This window comes from Chondrus crispus, genomic scaffold, assembly GCF_000350225.1.
Source record: "Chondrus crispus Stackhouse genomic scaffold, scaffold_113, whole genome shotgun sequence".
Classification (NCBI taxonomy): Eukaryota; Rhodophyta; class Florideophyceae; order Gigartinales; family Gigartinaceae; genus Chondrus; species Chondrus crispus.
This window is the reverse complement of record NW_005178973.1, coordinates 218,666-237,484: the sequence shown is the minus strand read 5'-3', so window position 1 is coordinate 237,484 and position 18,819 is coordinate 218,666. Positions and strand designations below refer to the sequence as shown.

At 50.4% G+C, this 18,819-nt stretch overlaps 6 protein-coding genes; 4 read left to right on the top strand and 2 right to left on the bottom strand.

Moving 5' to 3' along the window:
• The first annotated feature begins 3,957 nt into the window (after positions 1-3,957).
• CHC_T00001796001 (hypothetical protein) lies at positions 3,958-4,407 on the top strand. The gene has a single exon (XM_005712711.1). The coding sequence runs from the start codon at positions 3,958-3,960 to the stop codon at positions 4,405-4,407; it is 450 nt and encodes a 149-aa protein (XP_005712768.1).
• Positions 4,408-4,458: 51 nt separating this feature from the next.
• On the top strand, positions 4,459-4,800 carry CHC_T00001795001 (hypothetical protein). The gene has a single exon (XM_005712710.1). The coding sequence runs from the start codon at positions 4,459-4,461 to the stop codon at positions 4,798-4,800; it is 342 nt and encodes a 113-aa protein (XP_005712767.1).
• Positions 4,801-5,001: 201 nt separating this feature from the next.
• Positions 5,002-5,277, bottom strand: CHC_T00001794001 (hypothetical protein). Its single transcript, XM_005712709.1, has one exon. It carries the CDS (start codon positions 5,275-5,277, stop codon positions 5,002-5,004), a length of 276 nt encoding a protein of 91 aa, XP_005712766.1.
• Positions 5,278-6,876: 1,599 nt separating this feature from the next.
• Positions 6,877-7,821, top strand: CHC_T00001793001 (hypothetical protein). XM_005712708.1 is given in 2 exon segments: positions 6,877-7,716; positions 7,717-7,821. 1 exon segment carries the CDS (start codon positions 6,877-6,879, stop codon positions 7,714-7,716), a length of 840 nt encoding a protein of 279 aa, XP_005712765.1. The 3' UTR covers positions 7,717-7,821.
• Positions 7,822-14,688: 6,867 nt separating this feature from the next.
• CHC_T00001792001 (hypothetical protein) lies at positions 14,689-15,963 on the top strand. Its single transcript, XM_005712707.1, has one exon. It carries the CDS (start codon positions 14,689-14,691, stop codon positions 15,961-15,963), a length of 1,275 nt encoding a protein of 424 aa, XP_005712764.1.
• Positions 15,964-16,221: 258 nt separating this feature from the next.
• CHC_T00001791001 (hypothetical protein) lies at positions 16,222-17,748 on the bottom strand. XM_005712706.1 is given in 2 exon segments: positions 16,222-16,254; positions 16,255-17,748. 1 exon segment carries the CDS (start codon positions 17,746-17,748, stop codon positions 16,255-16,257), a length of 1,494 nt encoding a protein of 497 aa, XP_005712763.1. The 3' UTR covers positions 16,222-16,254.
• Positions 17,749-18,819: the final 1,071 nt, after the last annotated feature.

The window sequence follows — 18,819 nt, the reverse complement described above, 5'->3', positions numbered from 1 at the left end:
CACAGCGTATGCGAAAGGTAATAGGTTGGTACGTTCATCCATTACGACGTAGTGTTAGTACGTTGGCAACGTACGGAGACTTCTGGCGTTCCTGAGGGCCGTTCCTAACGAAGAGTTCGCGGTGCCAGCACCCGAGCACCCGGACATTTGGCATGAATGGATTGGTTGAACGGGAGTAAAAGCATTTCCAACAATTTTTTTCAACCAATACATTCATGCAGAATGGCCGTGCATTGTTGCCCTTTCAAGAGACTCCTCGTGAGCCAAAATCTGCTCACGTGTTTTATAAAACATCAAAAAAGAACGAAGCAGGCAAATCAAGTGTGAAACGGTATGGAGTAGCCAATTCACCAACAACCCGAGTTAGTGTGCGTGAGACTACCCTTGAAGGGGATTCGCAGGCCCCCCTGAACCCTTTGGCACAGGCAAAAGTATCATCAAAGTACACTCACTCACACTAAAGTTAACATTATGTTCTGTGCGCACAGTACGAGCATAATATACTCGTACTGCATGTACAGTATCATACGTGCTGTACGTTAGATGGTGCGAAACAAAAAAAACAAAAAAAAAAACTATTTTCCCGGATATCGATCCGGGACAAACCACTTTTTTATTGTGAAAAATTAATATCACATTTTTAAAACTAAAATCCGAGAAACACACCCGTTTAGGTAAAGCTTTACTCTCCATAAAAGAACCGGCGATTAAGCGGCGCATTCCAGCTCAATTCGGCGTCAGCGCTTCAGGGCAGAAACATTATTTAGTGTTCATGACACTGCTGTACAGTAGACCCTTCTTAATATCGCAAAATAGTGCGATACTGACGTAGTGCACAATAAAGAACTTTTCTTATGTTTGGAAGTGCTCCATCATCGACGTTTGCCTCTTCACCCTTTTGTTTCGTCTATGAAACGCATCAGATAAAGCTCTTTTCGCTGTGCGGATGACATCGCAAACATCTATTTTCCATGCATTTACTACATTCAATTCCACTTCTTTGGAAGCAATTGATTTCATAGGAACTGCCTGGCTAAACAGAGAGCACCTCACTACTTTCTGAGTGAAAGAGATAGTCTCTTTCGTGACTTTTTAAAACGCGTTTAATTGAAGGAGGCCATGTTTTGCAATCTTGGCTTCCGTTGCGGAAGGGGTCATCATGGTTTCTTTCGTCATCGTCGACTAAATGTACTAAAAAGCTGACACGTGTTGGTGGTCAAATCTCTGTATTTACGTTTGGGGCCTTGTGGACATCAACTGTTTTCGAACACTAATTCGGGTTATCGGGTTTGCTGTATGATACCAACAAGCATAGTTCTACGTTAGCGGTTCTTTGGAAGTGATGGCATCATCTTTGGTATAACTTTACTCACCATTCTAACGATTCTGCGGCGAAAAAGACTTGCCCGGCGCATGACTATTCACAGTATGCATCAACTATAATTTACTTGATATGAGCATTGGGCAGTTTTCTATTCTTTTTCGAAAAACGTATACATACAGTTATTGACTACATAAGGATAATGTTAAGGAACTCTAACCATCGGCTTCGCCCTCGTTCACTGGCTTTCTTGACCCGTCTCGTCCCCAACCTCACACAATCGCTAGCGCGATCCTTCTCGTCTGCATTCATGGGCCTTTTTCGATCCGAGCTGAATTTTCTCACGTTCTTATTCCTATCACGTCTACCTCTCTTCTTTGGCAAAAGCCCACATGTCAAAATATTGCGAAGCCACGCTTTCGACAAACAGCAAACCCACGAGTTCAAGTTCATGCTCTCTTTGCGATTATCATCATCTCCAGACGAGCTGTCAGTTTCGAGCTCTTCACTCGAATCGTCAAAATAATCGGGGGATGGAATGTCTTCAGTCGCCTTCGGAATTCTTCCTGCCGAAGGTTCTTTCAGGATTGGAGAAGGCACATCCTTCGTGCTATTTAGCGGCGTGGCAAACTCGACATAATCATCAAAGTTCGCGTAGATGCTTCGCCCACGATAGTGCCCTTCTAGAGATTGCCGTGTCGGAAGAAGCCGTCCAAGATCTTCTTCATTAGTGATGCTAAACATGCGGCTTCTTGCAAAAGACCCAGGCTCACTCTGCATATCAAAGCTTGGGCGAGATGGGTGGCGGGGACGGTCTTCAAACGATACCTTCTTTAGCTGCGGCATCGACTTGCAAACGGGCATTTTCCTTCTATCACCCAAAGCATGCGGAAGTAAGCTATCTGAACGAACAAGGCGACGCTTTTTGGGAGGGGAAGAAGAACAATTAGAGTCCTTCTTCATATCCACGAAGGAAAGAACAGGCTTAGGAGAAAGGGTTTCATTTTGCTTCACAATTTTTCGCTCGGCAATAGTTGTTACTGCAACAGGTGCTGAACTTTCTGAGGAGACATGCATGTCGGAGAGACATGAGAGCGAATCAAGCGCAGCCTTTATCTTCTCTGAAGCTTCAGCAAGCTGTTTTGCTGTGTCCGCTGGCATAACTTTTTTCGCGGCGACTTGGTGCATTTCGCCGTCGTGAACGTTCTCTTTCTTCCATTTAAGAAACTGTTGATAGCCTTCGGGCGACATAACAACGATGCCTTCGGGCTGTCTGGGCAATTGGTGGGAGACGACGTCCCCGAGGAGAGTTTTTGTTGGAGAGTTTTCCATTTGGTTTGTTGGGGTTGTAGTGTGATTGGTAGTCAGCGTGTTTGATTGTTAAGAGGAGGGTGGCTGAGGAACAAGAATAGAGTTGGGTGGAGGGGCTATGAAATATATAGTCTTGTCCCGGAATGTCATCTGAGGAGTTGTCTAGCTGTGCTTCAAGTTAAAACGCGTAGGAACGACGAAGATTTATTTATGTAGGGTGAGACGTCCTCTTGAGAAGGTCGCATTTGCTCTTGTAGAGAAATTCGGTGCGACTTGTAAGTTTTAAGTGTAGGATTTCCCATTTGAAGGAAGGTATAGATTGAGATAGTTGTTTCAGATATTTACGTGTGGAAATGGGCCCGTTCTGTATTTCCAATGACGCCATCAACGGGCGTCCGAATGTACCGACCAAGTGAAAAGTGGGGTACTTGTGAGTGGTTGTTTTCGTGTTGCATGTGTTGCTTCGCGGTCGGGACACGTCAAGTAAGGACTAGCGGGTGTTCTGGACGTCGGACAAATGGGGAGACGGATGTTACAGGAAAGAGAATTCTGCAGGGGGCTGTATAAAGACAGAAGGGTCTTAATGCCTTCAGCAAACTGTTTGAAAGCACACGTAGACTTGTGTCGAGGTGGAGGATATGCGGTGTATACAGTGGAATTGCTCCCCACAAGACAAGCGGTAAGATGAGGAAGAATGTGATCGAGTGTGGCATTATTGCGAGCTCAAGAAACCGAGATTGTGACTTTAGTCAGTTATGTGCTGATGCTCTCCCTCGTTTTAGGAAATCGCCAAGCTGAGTAGCCCTTGTAGAAAACATCGCTTAGATTCCTGTTATCAACATACTGTAGTATTAGCATACGTGTCAAAAACCTACCCAAAATTACGACATCACAAGCAGGGACCTCACGAGCTGTCCAAAATCCGGCCGCGCCCTAATCCGGCGGGAATATTCCCAACCTGCATCCTTTCCCTTGTGGCCCATGCCGACCGCACCCTTTAACTACCTGTCAACTAACAAGCCGCGCAACTGCCATGCGCACATCCCCTTGCGTCATCTCCCCTTCTCTGACCTCCCCCTCCCACCGTGCGGCCAAGTCCACGCCCCGTCTCCAACCCTCCCTTTTGCTCCAGGCATCATCACCCGCCCTCCATGGCCGCCCCGCCTGACCGGCCCGACACCCATCACCCCCTTGCCTCGTGAATTCGCTCCTAGCTGTCTCTGTCTCTCACCATTTCTGCACTGCCGACGATCACAAAACGGCAGGGCGCGGTGCGTCCTGTCCTCCCCTCCCCTCCTGGACCGCAGCCCCCAACCTCCACCACCATGTCGATGCCCGCCCTCCCCACTGGCGATGCCGAGGCACCGTTGCTCATCTCGCTCAGCGACTCCACCCACGTCACATGGGCGGGCGAATCCGAGCCCGCCTCGGCCCCGCGGAAGACCGGTACTATCTTCTCGTCCGCCATGAACTTGGCCGCCTGCGCTCTAGGCGCCTCCATGCTCTCGCTCCCTTACACCATGATGATCTCCGGTCCCATCGTCGCCCTTCAATTCCTCATCGTCTTCGCTATCATGGCCTTCTTCTCCGCGCAGGCTGTCGTTAACGCCGGCCTCCGCTCGAAGAAAAGCTCGTACGGAGCTATCGTCAGGCATTATTTTGGCCCCATTCAAGGCACTATCGCCGAAATTCTCCTCGCTTGCGCTCTTATCGTTGCTGCCATTTCGTATATCGTCGGTCTGGCAGACTTGCTTCCCGTAAGTCGTACACTTTAGAAAGCAACACTGGGCGAGCGTTTGTATCGTTCACCCAACCATTCCACTAACATGAACGCATCTATCGATTTCATCCCCACAGGACATGCTTCCCTTCACGAAATGCTTGCAGCGCACGCCGCGCATCCTCTCAATCCTGATCGCGCTCTTCCCCGTGACGCTTGTGGGTTCGCTCGCTGCTTTCGGCCCGGCGTCAGCAATCGCCACTGCGGGCTGCTACCTCCAAGCACTGGCGCTCGTTGCGCAGCTCTTCGTCGGTGGGGCAGAATGGAAAGTACCAGACGCAAAGGTGTGGTCCTCTGTGGACATGGCGGGGTTGCTCTATTCAATGCCAATGATCTGCTTTGTGTATGCGTTCCACTACGTCCTTACAGAGACGCTCGTGGAACTTGAGAATCCTACCCGGATGCGGATGGCACTCGTGAACTTGTCGACAGTCGGTATCATGCTCGGATGCTACATCCCTGTGGCGATTTCGGGATACCTTGTGTACTCCGGTGAGGGAATCGGGTCGAATGTGCTGACGGGGTTGCCAGCTGGTTCGCCGACGGCGTTTATCGCCAAGTGGTCAATCGGGGGATTGTTGTTGATCACCTACTCGCTATTCATCATCCCGTTGAGACAGAAGTTTGAGGTCATGCTTTTTGGGAATTTAACGACGGTGATGACGGACCCGAAACGCGTGGCGATTGCTACAGTTTTGAACGTATTCGTTGCCGTGGTGGCCGTGTCGTTGCCGGACCTTGGATTGGCCAACACCCTGGCCGGCGGGTGCATTGCTTTGATCATGTTCTTTTTCCCGGGCAGGTTGATGGTGCAGTACCAGCTGGACTTGCCGTTTGACCAGCGGGACCCGCTGCGCATTGGCATCGGGATGATTTTCGTTTTCTTCGGTGCTCTCATCTGCTTCATTGGGATGTTTGGAAACATGCTCTTCAACTTCTAAGGTGGACGAAAACTAACTTGTTATTGGCAGCATTGCTGTCAGCTAGGTATCATACATGTGGTGCTTGGAGTATAAGGGGGCAATGTTTTTTGGACGGGCAGATTTTTTGGCAAATTTTAGACAAGATATATATCTTCTAGGGTATCCTACACGATATTTTTATAACTGGTCAAGTCTGCCAAATATATTCGTTGTGGACCGGCGTCTAATTATCTTTGCAACTCGATTCGACGGTCGTAAATACCCAACTCAGTATTTAGAATGGACGTAAATTATACGGATACCTACAGTAGTCCATCCGAATTCTGAGACACCTCATATACCCACCGTTAGCAAGACCGCTCCAGCTTTGGGATGTGCACTACCTGGTATACGCCCCTCTAGGGGATTAGGGGATTCAATCTAGCGTTCTTCTTGCTAGTTGACCATCTACCATCTACCATCTACCAATTCTTACAGAAACAAAAGATCTTCTCTCTGCTTACCGTTAAATCGTCTGTTGGCCTCGCGCGCATCTATGGGACACCCTTCGTATTGGTGCAAACAAAAAAAATATCATTGACGTCGGGCACGTGCCCGCAGATTACAGATGAGGTGCGAAAAGCGGACCCAAAGAAAAGCAAGCGGAGACCCGAGAGGGACCTGTCCTTCTCAGAATTTTCCTCGAATAAAGAAAACCATCAATGAGTAAATCGACGCTTGAATATATGTCTAAGCCCCTCATGCGTCTAAGAGAAAGAAGAACATGGAACGTCAGTACATGACACAATCTCCTTTTCCATCTTCACAAGAAGCAGTTGCAAAACCCTGCGAATCTCGCTATCTGTCTTCTGAGCGTTCCAAGAAAATATGAGATCGAAATCTGCAACCTCTGTAATTTCCGATAAAGCGTCTGTAGGCTGCCATCAGCAGGAAGCAACGCTAACAGAGGGTTGCGTCAAGAATTCATCCATAATCCTTCAGGTAGCGCGTTCGGGGCTGGCAACTTGTCTGACATGTCCAGCGACAGGCTGAAAGCAGTTCTGGAATGCCAGGGGGGACGACAACATGGATGCAAGGTTGGACGACAGTACAAGGCGAACTCTCCTGCTATATTCCCAGGAGCCTTACTCCGATCAGAACCTATCATGCACGACACATGCGACTCGTAAATGTCCCAACTTTACAACTTGAGACGACTGTCAGGCTCCAAAAAAAAAACACCAAGTCAACCACGTCACATACTGTACGCCTCAATTCTTATTCGCGCGGCAGACTTATTGCATTACGCGTTACCATTCCACTATTTACAGGGCTCTAGTTGTCTGTGTCATTCAAGATGTCATTCCCCTCATGCAAGCTGAGGGTATCTGTCATCTGTCACGCTGCGCCAGTGAAACCTCTTCAGCTTCGGTAAGTAAATTCAGGCAACCTCCAGTACATAAGCAACCTCCTTGCATCTCGTTAGCCCACCTGACTCCGTTCACTTCAGCATCCCCTCGGTCCCGCGCCTCAGAACGCATCACCTCGCACGCTCATGCACCATGGCCTCCCTTCCCTTCTTCGCATTTATCCTTGCCGTTTTCCTTCTCCCCACTACTGTCCATGCCGACCGCTTCAACACCACCGCCCAACGCTGGGCATGGATGACAGGCACGCCGAACGAGCTCCGGTTGGCCGCCCGCCGGCAAAAGCTTCGCATCACAGATCTCGAGCTTATTGGCCGCAACCCTATCACTTATGCCGCTGTCATGGTCGACAACAGCGGTGCAAACGCCATCCGCTGGTATTTGTACACGGACCTCCGCCTTAACCAGCTTCTCCGGGCTAGCCGGAAAGACAGTTCCAGACTCATAGAGTTGGAGTCTTACTTTCTAAGCACTGCGCCCGGTGCGCAGCAACTGTTTTCTGCAGTTGGTATTCCCAATGTCGGTCCAAGGTTTTCGACGTTGTGGGGATACTCCCTGAACTATGACGCTAGACAGATCAAACCTAGATTGCGGAACGGGTTTTTTAAGATTGTCGACATCGATACGTTCTCCATTTTCGGAAGGAATTTTTACAGCTTTCTTACTGTGGAGAATGCCCGGATGAACAAGGCTGTTTCAAGGTTCTTGTTGCATACCACGCCAGAGGCTATTATGAAGAAGGCAAAGCAAACAAACTCCAGAGTTATTGATACCGAGAGACACTTTGACGGAAAGTATACGGCTGTCATGGAGGTTATGAAAAAACCAGTGAAATGGTTTTGGATTCGTGGAGTCCTCGCTTCGAGTATCGATGGTTTAGCACAAGCCAATATGGCAAGAGTCTATGACCTGGAAGCTTATGAAGATGGGCCGCTGTTCAAGTATGATGTGCTTCTCATAAGGAACGAATTGTAGTTTAGTAACGATACGTCGATAAGAGTATAGTACAATTTCTACAAAAAGGATGTTTCCATCTGCAAGAACCATTATCCCGAACTGCTGTAAACTACTAACAGCCATGAATCTTTTCCGTTTCCGCGAAGCTAAAAAACATGCATGGGCCATGAGGGCAAAGCAGAGCACTATAGGACCGTGCCTACAGATTTCTGCAAAGCCACAGAATATCATCTTGAAATTCCGGTGCGGTCCCTTTCTAATTCTCTTGCGCAATCGCCCCCGGTCAGCATATTGGAGGGGGTCTCACTGCAGAAAGCAGTGTAGACGACAAGTGAATTGGACTAGGAGGTCAGTTTTTAGTCAGAATGTCTGTCAGTCTGGAGCCTCGAAAAGGCCGTACTGGCCTTCTCTCAGAGCGAAAATCGTACGCTGCTTCACAGAAGCGCTCGGGAACGACGTACAAGTGTCAAATAGCACTAACATCGATCTGATCACGACGGGAAACTCGATTGGCAATGTATTGATTCTATTCACGTCTTTGACGAATATGGTCAAAGTGCGAAGCGAAAGTTGAAAAGTGGCCTCACCTGAGGCCACGAAGCTCCTTCTATCTCGCTCTTCTGCATATTTTATTATCTTGTTGCAGGGATCTTTAACTCGCCACACATTTTGTGTGTCTACATACAACTTTACAAAAGATCGTAGTCTCCCCAGCTTCTTTAAGTTGTAAATGACAACGCCGAAGTTAAAATGAGAGCAGCAAAAATGCAAGACACTCCATAAAAAATCTTCCGCAGAAGATCCTGGAAAAAAGAATATTTGAAGGTGTCTCATTACGACAGCTTTGACGGATACACAGTAGCTCGGAAGAGTCTCCGGCTTGATCTGCACTTTATTAAAGCACTCTAATTAAGACAAAATTTGTGCTTAAGATAACACTCATTCGCGAGAGCTCGGAATAATCTCGTTTTACCTTAAGGTTATTGTAAGTCTCAGCCCTGCCCTAATTTTCATGTGACCGAATACTAAGAATTTCGGAGGTTCCCACTTTAACGTGATCATGTGAGGCTTTCTCTTTCGGACTGCCTAGATAAGATTGCGGAAAACGTAGACCATGGCATGCAATTTTAGAGATCACCATTGTAACCATTGATCTCCAGGTCCTCGCCTTTGTGCTCACTGTGTCGTCCTTCTTCCGTAAAATCCATCTCAGTTTCTGCACGCTTGCTCAGTAAATATCTCTTGTATGCTTGAATTGATTCTTTGCTTTTTGGGGCCCTTCGTGTGTAGATTGACCACACAGTGAAGCTAAAATCAACGAAAATAGAGATGCACGCTATGACCGAAGACGTTGCACTGAGCACCTTCCAGAATAGCGATTTTTTCTGCGCGTACTTTAGAATGGCACCACCTGCCGCTGCACTGAGGGGGAACACGTACGCCCACCATGCAAATGAAAATTCAACATTCCAGAAATTCGGGAGCAGCCGAAACATGAGGAGGTACAGATAGAAGTCAACGGCAAGAAAGGCATCTGAGACGCCGTTCTATGGTGGCTCGGATGGTAATTTAACAAGACCTGATTTGTCTTCCGTCATCGTCGAAGCTGTAAGCATAACAAACGCGATAGCTGCTTGTGCAGGTGGTGCTATGAAAAGGAAAAATGTTGGCTGCGGCCTTTCGGTATTCTACACAAGGATCATTGCTATGTGTTGGAAATTTGTGATCAATACGAGAAGTCAGAAGAGACATCCGATAGAAAACATGGCGTAGGCCTCTTCTACAAGATGAGCAGATGCAGCGATATTGGTGAGCAAGAAAACCCCGATTGTTTGCATGAAGACCAGCGGATAAATGATAACAGAGGGATGTGCCACTATGAGCCATTCTCCAAATAAAAACAATGACAGACTGATTTGATAGGTCCCAAGAATGCAAAAGTCAATAGTGTAAAGTGAGACGGAATGAAGGTAGTCAGTGGTAGTCAAAAGACATAAAGAACCCGATATCACCGGGATGAAGAAAAGATTAACAAGGCGAGGGTGGCGAAAGTCAAGGCATACGGAAAACGGAAAAAGCCATGCTCGGAATGAATATAGAGCAAAGCAAACAAACAGAACAGCACAAGAAATATAGAACATCGCGTCTCCCAATTTGTGAAAGAAGATGGCCATCTTGGAATGATGCGCGGCCGTCTGGATCAGCATTGTAAAGGCAAAGAAAGCAAGAGAAATGGAGTTGTGCGAGACATCCCATTGAACAAGAGCTTGTTTCCAGGATGCGACTTCAACCTCATTGTCTGCAATTTCCCTAGGAGCTGTTGGTTCGATACGCAAAATGGACACAGAGAAACTCTGTGATGCATCTTGTTTGGTAATTGACATTTGTCTTCAGATGGAGGATAAGACGATAACGATTTGGCTAAAGGGTAAGAAATCGAATTTTGTTCAGAACCGGTTGTTCTGATCTGCCTAGATCATGTATACCGTATATACACTTTCTAAGTGAGTCTTTGATGTGAGGTGTGAACCGAAATAGGTCGGCAGTAAGGTACTGCCGATGGTCATGCACGTGGTAAACAAAGTTTTAAAGATAGTCTACGGAATTGGCACCCTCGCGTAACAAGTATACTTGTTTGTGGGATAGATACTGACACTCTATTAGACAATGTTGCGAGAGATATCACCTAGAGTTGATGAACAGCTTCGAACGCTCGCAAAAATACCAGAACACGAAAGCACACCTTCGCAACTCAGGAGTTGCCTTGCGGGAAGGTGCCCATCTATTGCCATGGAGTGGTGCGAAGGTAGTGAGTTGTGGAGCCACGGTAATGAGCCGAAACAATGAGTGGTGTTTTTTAGATCATCTCAAGAATTAGGGCTTCGCGTCGTCACAATGAGTCTAAAGAAGTGATCGGCTTGAGCCAAAACAACTCATCCTTCCCTGACACCATCTTGAGCGTTGTCGATTTTAATCATTGACATTAGAATGTCAAAAATTTAATGTTTCCGACTAGCTACTAGTAGTGTCTGTCCGACCAACGTTATCATAACATAAAAACCGGCGACTTTTATTTCTTTTCAACTTTGATGGCCACGGTTTCTATTTTTCTTTGGTACTTGCAAAAAAACAGGAGTTAAATCGCGCTTTGCGTTGCCAGGAAAAAAACAAAATAACATTTTGTTCTCATATGAGGACTATCGGTCCGATAGACACTAGCTCGAATGTTCGTTGATTCATGCAACTGATGGTCGCGGTTGCGAAATCGCTGTCGAGCTCATCAGTGGCGAATTTGACAAGTTTTTGTTGCCGAGGACTCCAGTGTCGCTGCGCCACTTCGACGACTACTGTAACTAATTAAATGCACAAAGTTTGAAGGTAAGTTTTTAGAAAGATCTCAAAACGCTTCAGTTGAACGGACACGGGTCTCGGTATGTTTTGGATATACGACACGTTGACGAACAATGGTTCTATATTTGTACGTTGCAGGAATGAAAGTGTCAAACCAGCACAACACGGACTTTCACTGGACTGTCGTCTTCCAGAAACTGGATCTGTTTCGCACTGCGATTCACGTCGGGTGACATGTTTGAAACCAGCTTACTGGGATAGCGGCAAAATAAATGTGAAAATCGAGAGTCTTTGCTTCGCCCTTGCGTGTAGCTGGGCACCCGCGAAATGAGTGTAGTAGGATAGGAGCCTTGTAGTTTTTTAAATGGGTCTTGTGATTTGTGGACTCAAAGGTCGAGTTCGAGAGACACCGTTCCGGGAAAGCTGTCTGATATTCCATATAAAACTGGAATTGTTGGCATTTGCGATGTTCTGGAATGGACGAATCGCTCGCGAAAGTTCCGAAAACAGCTACGAAGATTCCTTCTCTTTGCGCAAAACGGTGTTATTGGCTTCGCAAGTTCTCGAAGCAAGTCAAAATGTTTGCTGATGTGCCCGATCGGCGTTCTGAATTCTATTTTGTGTTTTGATTACGTAATTCACGTTCTTGTCATCTCAAAGCGGCGTCTTCCAACTATGCCCCTGAATCAACCTAGATAACTCTTTTCTCCGATGCGTCAGAGCAGTGTATCATAGCGTAGCCCACGACGCAGAAATGACATCGTGCTGACGAGTCTCAATACAAATTGGGACGATTGCCAACTTTTCGAGAATATCCAAAGATGTGAGTATTCTTTGATCTCTCACAGAAATCCCTTGCGTTTAAGGATCCTTCCCTTCGTCAGCTGCTACACACCATACCCGTGTTCAATACTCGAGACTCCATCAAAACTAAATCTGATTTATAATACTTAAGACGAACAATGTTGTCTGCCGGCTGTAACCCTCATAAAAAGCCCTCGATACGTTGACTTGAGAAGGTGTCTCTCTCCAGTTCCGGTAACGTCATTGTGAACAACTGTTGGAGCAGTTTTTGGATGCACATGAACCGTTGAAATGGAGAATTTGTTTTCCAAGTAAACGCTGTGCCAACGAAATCACTCACGTGTTGGGATAGTTGATTTCTCTTGAGGGGTTTTAGTGACTTCCTGCTTTAGTCGGATTCAGTGAACATACATTGATCAAACAATTTGTGACGATGCCTTCTACGTTTGAGCAAGACAACAGGGTTGTACTTTTTCACTGTTCTGATTGGTGAGATGGTGAGATGAGGTATTCAGGTTTGAGCATAGAGATGTTGGATGCGTAGTGTGTGTATTCTTGAAGTGTTGTGAAGGTTAGGAATCGCTTATATGATATTCATATGTCGAAATTATGATTCTATCGAGAAGAACGCCAAAACCGAAAAGGTAAAGAGCACTTTCTTTACCTGTTTTTGATTTGTCGTCCCCACCCATTCCGCAGCCCTCACATACTGGCGTGAAAGTGGAAACGAGTTTCTCAGGACCGGAGCAAAATGCTACTGTAGAGAATCAAATGCTCTTCCTTCTCTTTCTCAACAAAGCACTTGTCAATTGAGGTCGTTTCCCATGACGAGGGAGGCGATTGCGAAAGGGCATGTATTCTCAAGAACAGGGGCAGACTCTCTATGTGCGTTCCAGCTGTATCTGCCAAACCCTTCGGCAAGACAGTCGTCTACTAGCACAAGCAGTGACAATCCTGCATGGATAACTTGCTGATCAAATCTCAATTCAACGTACCTACAAGATCTAGTTCCCCCTTTGGCATCAACCTGTCTTCGAAGCCCTTCTCAAACCTCCCCCACGCGCTCTCCTGCACGACCTAACCCTCCCATTCGTGCGGATAGCGGCCTCTCCCAAGCCCCGGCTGCTCCTTGACACCGCAACGGGACGCGCCTCGCGCCACCGGCCCGGCATCCTCGGAACCGCGGCGGCCGACCGCGCGCGAGCACACAGTCGCCATGCGGCGTACGCGCGCGCTCGCTCGCGCGCTCGAGCCCGAATTGGGGGGCACGGTGCCGGCGGTTGTGCAGAGGATCATGGGGCCGAGGCGCCATGCGTCCACGGACGAGGCGGGCACCGCGCCCGCGGAGGCACGGAAGTAGCAGCTGCGCGGGCTCAAGGAGGAACGGGGCCGGGCCCGCGTGCGCGACGGCGAAGACGGTGGCGGCGGAGGCGGTGGGGGAGGCGAGCAGGAGGGTGGACGGAGGAGGACACTGGCCGTGTTCTTCATGGCGAATTGCGCCCTCCGTCGGGGGGCGGAGGGGCGGGTAGAGAACACTGGAGGAGCTTGGGCAAAGGCATCGGCGAAGAGCCGGGGGGAGTTGCGTGGCGGACGTGAGCGACGAGGGCGACGCGCAGGAGTGGCGAGGGGGGCGGTGCAAGGTCTTGCGTGGTGGGGCGGGTGCTGCTGGACTGCGGAGAGGTGCTGCGCGGAACTTGTCACGCTTTTAGAAGGTGGTGGGGATGAAGAGGCACAAGGGGGGTTGATAGTTTAAAGCCTATGGAGGACGTTTGTTGTTGCGGAAACAAAGAGGCCTTCTTCCATGCGATGCATAATTCACTCTTCATGTGTCTTGGGCACTCGCTTCGTTCGGAGAACGAGAAGGCCGCCCAGTGATGCACAGTTGTTTCGGGTAAATTTTGACGTCTGAGCGATGTCCAAATTTCCTCACCTTGCATACCGTATTGCGCTTCTGCGAATCATTCTGCAAAGCTCTCAGAAGGCACCGGTCCTGGTGACCATCAACAATCAAAATGGTCCTTGTTGGGCTCCAGTCGCGGCGTCATTCCCTGGTACTGACAGGAGGTTTGCATCGTTCAGACGAAGGCACATCATAGCTTTATCCTTTATCAACCCCCCTACGTTTCGTCCGGCCGCTCCTCAGCACCGCAACCCGGCGCGTCGGCGTCACTGGTGCGGCAATGTCGCCACTTTCCGACGCCGCTGCGCAGCGGGAGGGATGATGAAAAGCCATCTGCCGGGGGGTTCCGGCAGGCGGTGAAAAGGGTGTGGGAGGCGGGGGCCGAGCCGATGTTCTTCATGCTACGATGTAAGCGCGGCGTTCGCCGTCGACGATGCACGCCCTGAGCAGCGCAGTGCAAACGCTGCAAGCGGGGCGGGTGTAAACTGCCGTCACCTTGCTCCTCGCCACCTTTCACCGCGCAATCGCCATGCGTGGTGCGTGCCCGAATGCGTCACCGCCGGCCCCTCTCTCTGCACCACACTGCGCGGCCCGCTTGCGCAGGAGAGAGAGCATCGCAGCGTCATGGCGGTCATGGCCTTGCAGGTGGACTGGCCAAGCACTTCAATTCACAGCGAAAAAGGCGGCCGATGACCCACTTCCACCGTGCATCATTTTCCCGTTTTTTGCCCGCTAAACGCCTTCGCCTTTTTCCCCTTCCCTTTCCTTCGCACCTGCACTTCCTCCTCCTCTTCCACCTTCCAACTCCCTCCTCCATCCCGTCTCCCTCTTCCCCCTGTCCTTCCTCCCCCATGTCCTCCACGCCTCCACCCACCATGCCTCCCCCCGACCCCGAACCGCATTCAGTGTCCCCCCCCTCCTCCGATTCCCCCGCCATGTACGAGTCCCCCTCCCCACCCAGTACCGCTTCCTCGGGCCATGAGTATCGCCCCGCCGCCTCGTACGGCTCCATGCGCCGCCGCCGCACAGGTGCAGACTCTCCCCTGACGGACCTCTCCCCCTCCGCCGCCACCACTGCCGTCGTCGCTCTATCCAACGACGCCGCCCTGGGCTCCATCTCCCCCATCACCCGCCGCCCAGACCCGGCCGCCTCCATTCCATACAGCGACATGCCCCAGGATGGCGAAGACACCGCCCCGCACGTCTCCAACGTTGTCTGGCATGACTCCAGTTACGTCCCGGTGCTGCCCGCCGATGAGACCACTGCGCTCATGCGCGACGCCCCGCTCGACAACCACTCTGTCAGCGCAAGTGAGCTTCTGTCGCGATCGAGGGCAGACCTCGAGCGCGCGAGGCTCGCCAGCACGAGGGAGTACTCGCGTAGGGAGCTCCGGGAGGGCATGAAGGACCGCTACATCCTGGGATGCTCTGTGCTTGTCATGACCGCGATCGTCTTTGTCATCATCGTATCCGGCATGACCACCATCCTTGCCAACAGAAACTACCCGCAGCTCGAAGTGTTCTCCGACTGGCCCAACGGCGGCCTCATTCCCCTCAAGTACGGCTGCCATGCCCCCGACGGACACCCGGTCTCCATCCCGCTGCGCTGGCGCAACGTCCCCCGCGCCGCCACCAACCTCGTCGTGCTTTTCGCCAACCCAGGCGCCATTTCGAAACGGAGAATGGATCCCGTGCATTGGTTCATCACTGATATCCCGCTCGAGGATGATAAAGATGGCTCCATTCCGGCAAACGCCTCGCTCAATCCGGAGCTCATGCCCCCAAATTCCAAGCAACGCGCTAATGCGGGCTCTAGTAAGGGCGTGTATTGGCCTCCATGCGTCACGAATGGGACCAGCTTTTTCATAGTCCACATATATGCGATTGAGGCGCCCCCCGTGATTAGTGACTTTCGAGATGCGAGGGAGATTATGAACCGGTTTGTGGGCGTGCCGGTTGCCAGGTTAACAGGGTGGTACGGGAAGCCGAGAAGAGTGCTTCCTGGAAAGGGGAAGAAGGAGCCGTCCCACGGAACGACGTCTGACAAGAGTGAAAGAGGCGCAGAGTCCTCTAACGTGCACGGAAAGGGCTCAGATCTAAGTGAAGAAGACATCCAGTCGTCTGACGACCGCGGAAAGGCGTCGGGTGACAGTGAAGAAGGCACAGAGTCGTCTGACGCCCACGGAAAAGCGACGGGCGGGAGGGAGTGAAGAAGGTGCAGAGTTGTCTGACACCCAAGAAGACTAGCGAGCGGTTGTTGAAGATAGTGTAACACTAGCTCGGCACTAGCGCTACTTTACTTACACCTCGTCCAAGTTGTGTACGGTAGATTCCGATCTCTGCAATAACGAGGTGCCATTAACTTTCTATTAACATTATTCACGCGGTAAAGCACTAAACCTTGATGCTATGTTGCCGCATACGACTTCGAGTCCAGTCCCCGCCTCGCTGGAATGCTCTCCCTCAGGTAAGTGAGTTCTCTTTAATGCACAGGTATTCCATCAAACCTCCGACGGCCTCAACGGCATGCATAGATTGTAAAACGCATCCGCCTTGAACACATCCGCAGATTTCCAAGCGATCCATCCCTTATTTTGAATCGTACTTAACTCATCTCGTCCTTCGTAGTGCGGATCCAGAATCAAAAACTTAGTCTTTCCCGTCTTCTCGTTCCTTGCCACTCCCAGAATTGTCCACGCAAGCACGCCGCCTCCAACCATGACGGGGCTCCCCTGCTCATCAAAATGCCTCGCTAGCTCACGCCCTTTTCCTTCCATTTCTGACCCCCGGCTCACATGCAAAATCCTGCTCGATACTCCCGTTAATTTCTCCAGCGCATAGCACACTTCATTTGCACCTATCCATTCCTTCGATCCAAAAAACGTCGGGGGCTTGTCGCCTACATCGACGAGCGCCCTTTGGATATCTTTATGTGTCGGCAAAACACCCTTTTCAAACTGCGCATATCGCTCAAATGCACACCAACTAAGCACCGTTTGCAACGATCGATACGCACATCCCCACCCCGAATCGTTAAACCTATCCTGCATGTAGTGACAGTATAGATACTTGTTTTGTACTAGATGCACGGCCACCCCCTCATCACCCAGGCCATGAGTTTTGATTCCATGATGTACATCGGCCAACCTTCCCGGATGGCCCCCATCACCAACCTCATTCTTCGAAGCCTCCGCGGTGTAAACTCGACATGACTTTCGCAGAAACGGCCGGTCCAGCGGCAACACAAACTGTTCTTGAGTCTTCCGTCGCCAAGCCGAACGCGTTTCGCCCGACTCGTCTCCAGTTTCCTCATCCGCGGCCGAGACCACCGTTGCAGAAATACCGCACCCGAAAAGCGGGTAATGAGCCATGCACACGGACATGTCCTCGGCCACATCCCTCGCCGTCGTCAGCACTCTGCGCACTGCTGTTGCGATCAAGTCCGCCACAGCTTCCCGTGTAGCGTCCTCACCACAATACACAATGGCATTGACGCTGACTTGCTGAATTGAATTCAAAGTGTTGTCGTCATTCGCAATGTATAATCCAACCAGATTCGCACGCGCATTTCCGTCGGTGAACAGACTGGCCTCACAGGTCTGCGACATTCCGCGCTTTCTAGCAATTTGACTCAGTTTCTGTCCATCCCCCAGCACTGCACCATCGATCGTGACGAGACGTGCCTTTTGGCATGTCTGCACGGTAGCGTCGATGTCGTTGGGCCGTACACCGAGCAACGCTCGGAAGCGGACGGCAATAAGGTTGGGTGATGTATTCTCGGCTTGGAGGAGGACTTCAGCAGAAAGAGCAGTAGTGCCAAGCTCGATGCCTGCTGGTAGAGCCACACCTGATGGCAGCTCAGAGGAACGGCATACACCAACTGTGACGCCGGAGGCCGATATCGGGTAGTATGAGGCTGAGTCTTCTGTCTCCTTTTTCAACTGCGACGCCGTCTCTTTCGAGAGGAATTGCTCGTAAGCCTGCACATCAGGCATTTCGAGGATTGGATAAGACACGGTGGTCCTTCTTGGGCGTCGTCGATGATGAGAAGATGCGCTCTTAGAAGAGACAAGGTACTACAGTATAGAGGTTGACGTCATGCTCTGCTCTTGTCTTGCTCCGCACTACTGTACCAAGGGTACCCTTCCCCAAAAGGCTAATCCCGGACACTTTTCAAACAATCTTCGAAAAAAATACTTTGCTGCGGATTTTCGCTGTTCTAACCAGCATCAATCGATCTGGGAGGCTGTTTTCTAGGAAACTTCAGTCGCCGGACTGCAGAACGCCTGTGTTTGAGGACACCCTCCTACAGTAGGTCTCAAACGCAGATCCTCGCTGCGTGCAGCAAGATTTACTTCACATGCAGAACAAAGGTAAAATATGTATGCACTTGGTCTTTACGAAGTTTCTTGATAATCATTGGCCATCCTCAGTCTTTTCGAAAATCTCGTTATGATAAACTAGAACATGGGCAACTGTAAACTGATATCACTATTGTTCCGTTCCACAACCTTTCGGTTCTTCCAAAAATCTTCCGCAAGAGACGCACCCGAAATCCGCCACCTCCCTCTCCCATCCGCCCGCGTGAGAGACAACAGCTCATGTGAGCTGTTGTCTGTGTGAACACACCCCCTATTTCCAGGTGCACCACACAGTGCCAACCTTCTCACTCTCCCCCCCGCCCACTTCGCCGCCCACTTCCGCCCAACTCCCGCCGCTCCTCATGCACACTACACCCATCCATCTGACCCGCCAGCATTTGCCCCTTTCCCGTCCGTCCCGGCCCTCACTCACCCTTCCAGTACTCTCCCTGCCCAGTTCCTCCCCCACATGCCTCCCCGACTCCCGGGTCCGGCCCGAAAGTGCTGCAGAGCACCTTCGACGCGATCGTGTGCGAGGACATATCCGATTTCGGCCAGACCCCTGCGGAGGCGGTGTCCGACGCGCGCGCCCAGCTGACTGCCGCGAGCCTCACGGACCAGTCCAACCTCTCGGACCCGACGGCGTCTGGCCCGGCGGACGTGCAACAGCGCGCCGCGGAGCTCCTGGCTGCGCTGCGCGCAGAC

What these genes read in the sequence shown, in the direction of transcription:
- CHC_T00001796001 (XM_005712711.1), top strand. Translation starts at nt 3,958, where the DNA reads ATGTCGATGCCCGCCCTCCCCACTGGCGATGCCGAGGCACCGTTGCTC.
- CHC_T00001795001 (XM_005712710.1), top strand. Translation starts at nt 4,459, where the DNA reads ATGAACGCATCTATCGATTTCATCCCCACAGGACATGCTTCCCTTCAC.
- CHC_T00001794001 (XM_005712709.1), bottom strand. Translation starts at nt 5,277, where the DNA reads ATGCCAATGCGCAGCGGGTCCCGCTGGTCAAACGGCAAGTCCAGCTGG.
- CHC_T00001793001 (XM_005712708.1), top strand. Translation starts at nt 6,877, where the DNA reads ATGGCCTCCCTTCCCTTCTTCGCATTTATCCTTGCCGTTTTCCTTCTC.
- CHC_T00001792001 (XM_005712707.1), top strand. Translation starts at nt 14,689, where the DNA reads ATGTACGAGTCCCCCTCCCCACCCAGTACCGCTTCCTCGGGCCATGAG.
- CHC_T00001791001 (XM_005712706.1), bottom strand. Translation starts at nt 17,748, where the DNA reads ATGCCTGATGTGCAGGCTTACGAGCAATTCCTCTCGAAAGAGACGGCG.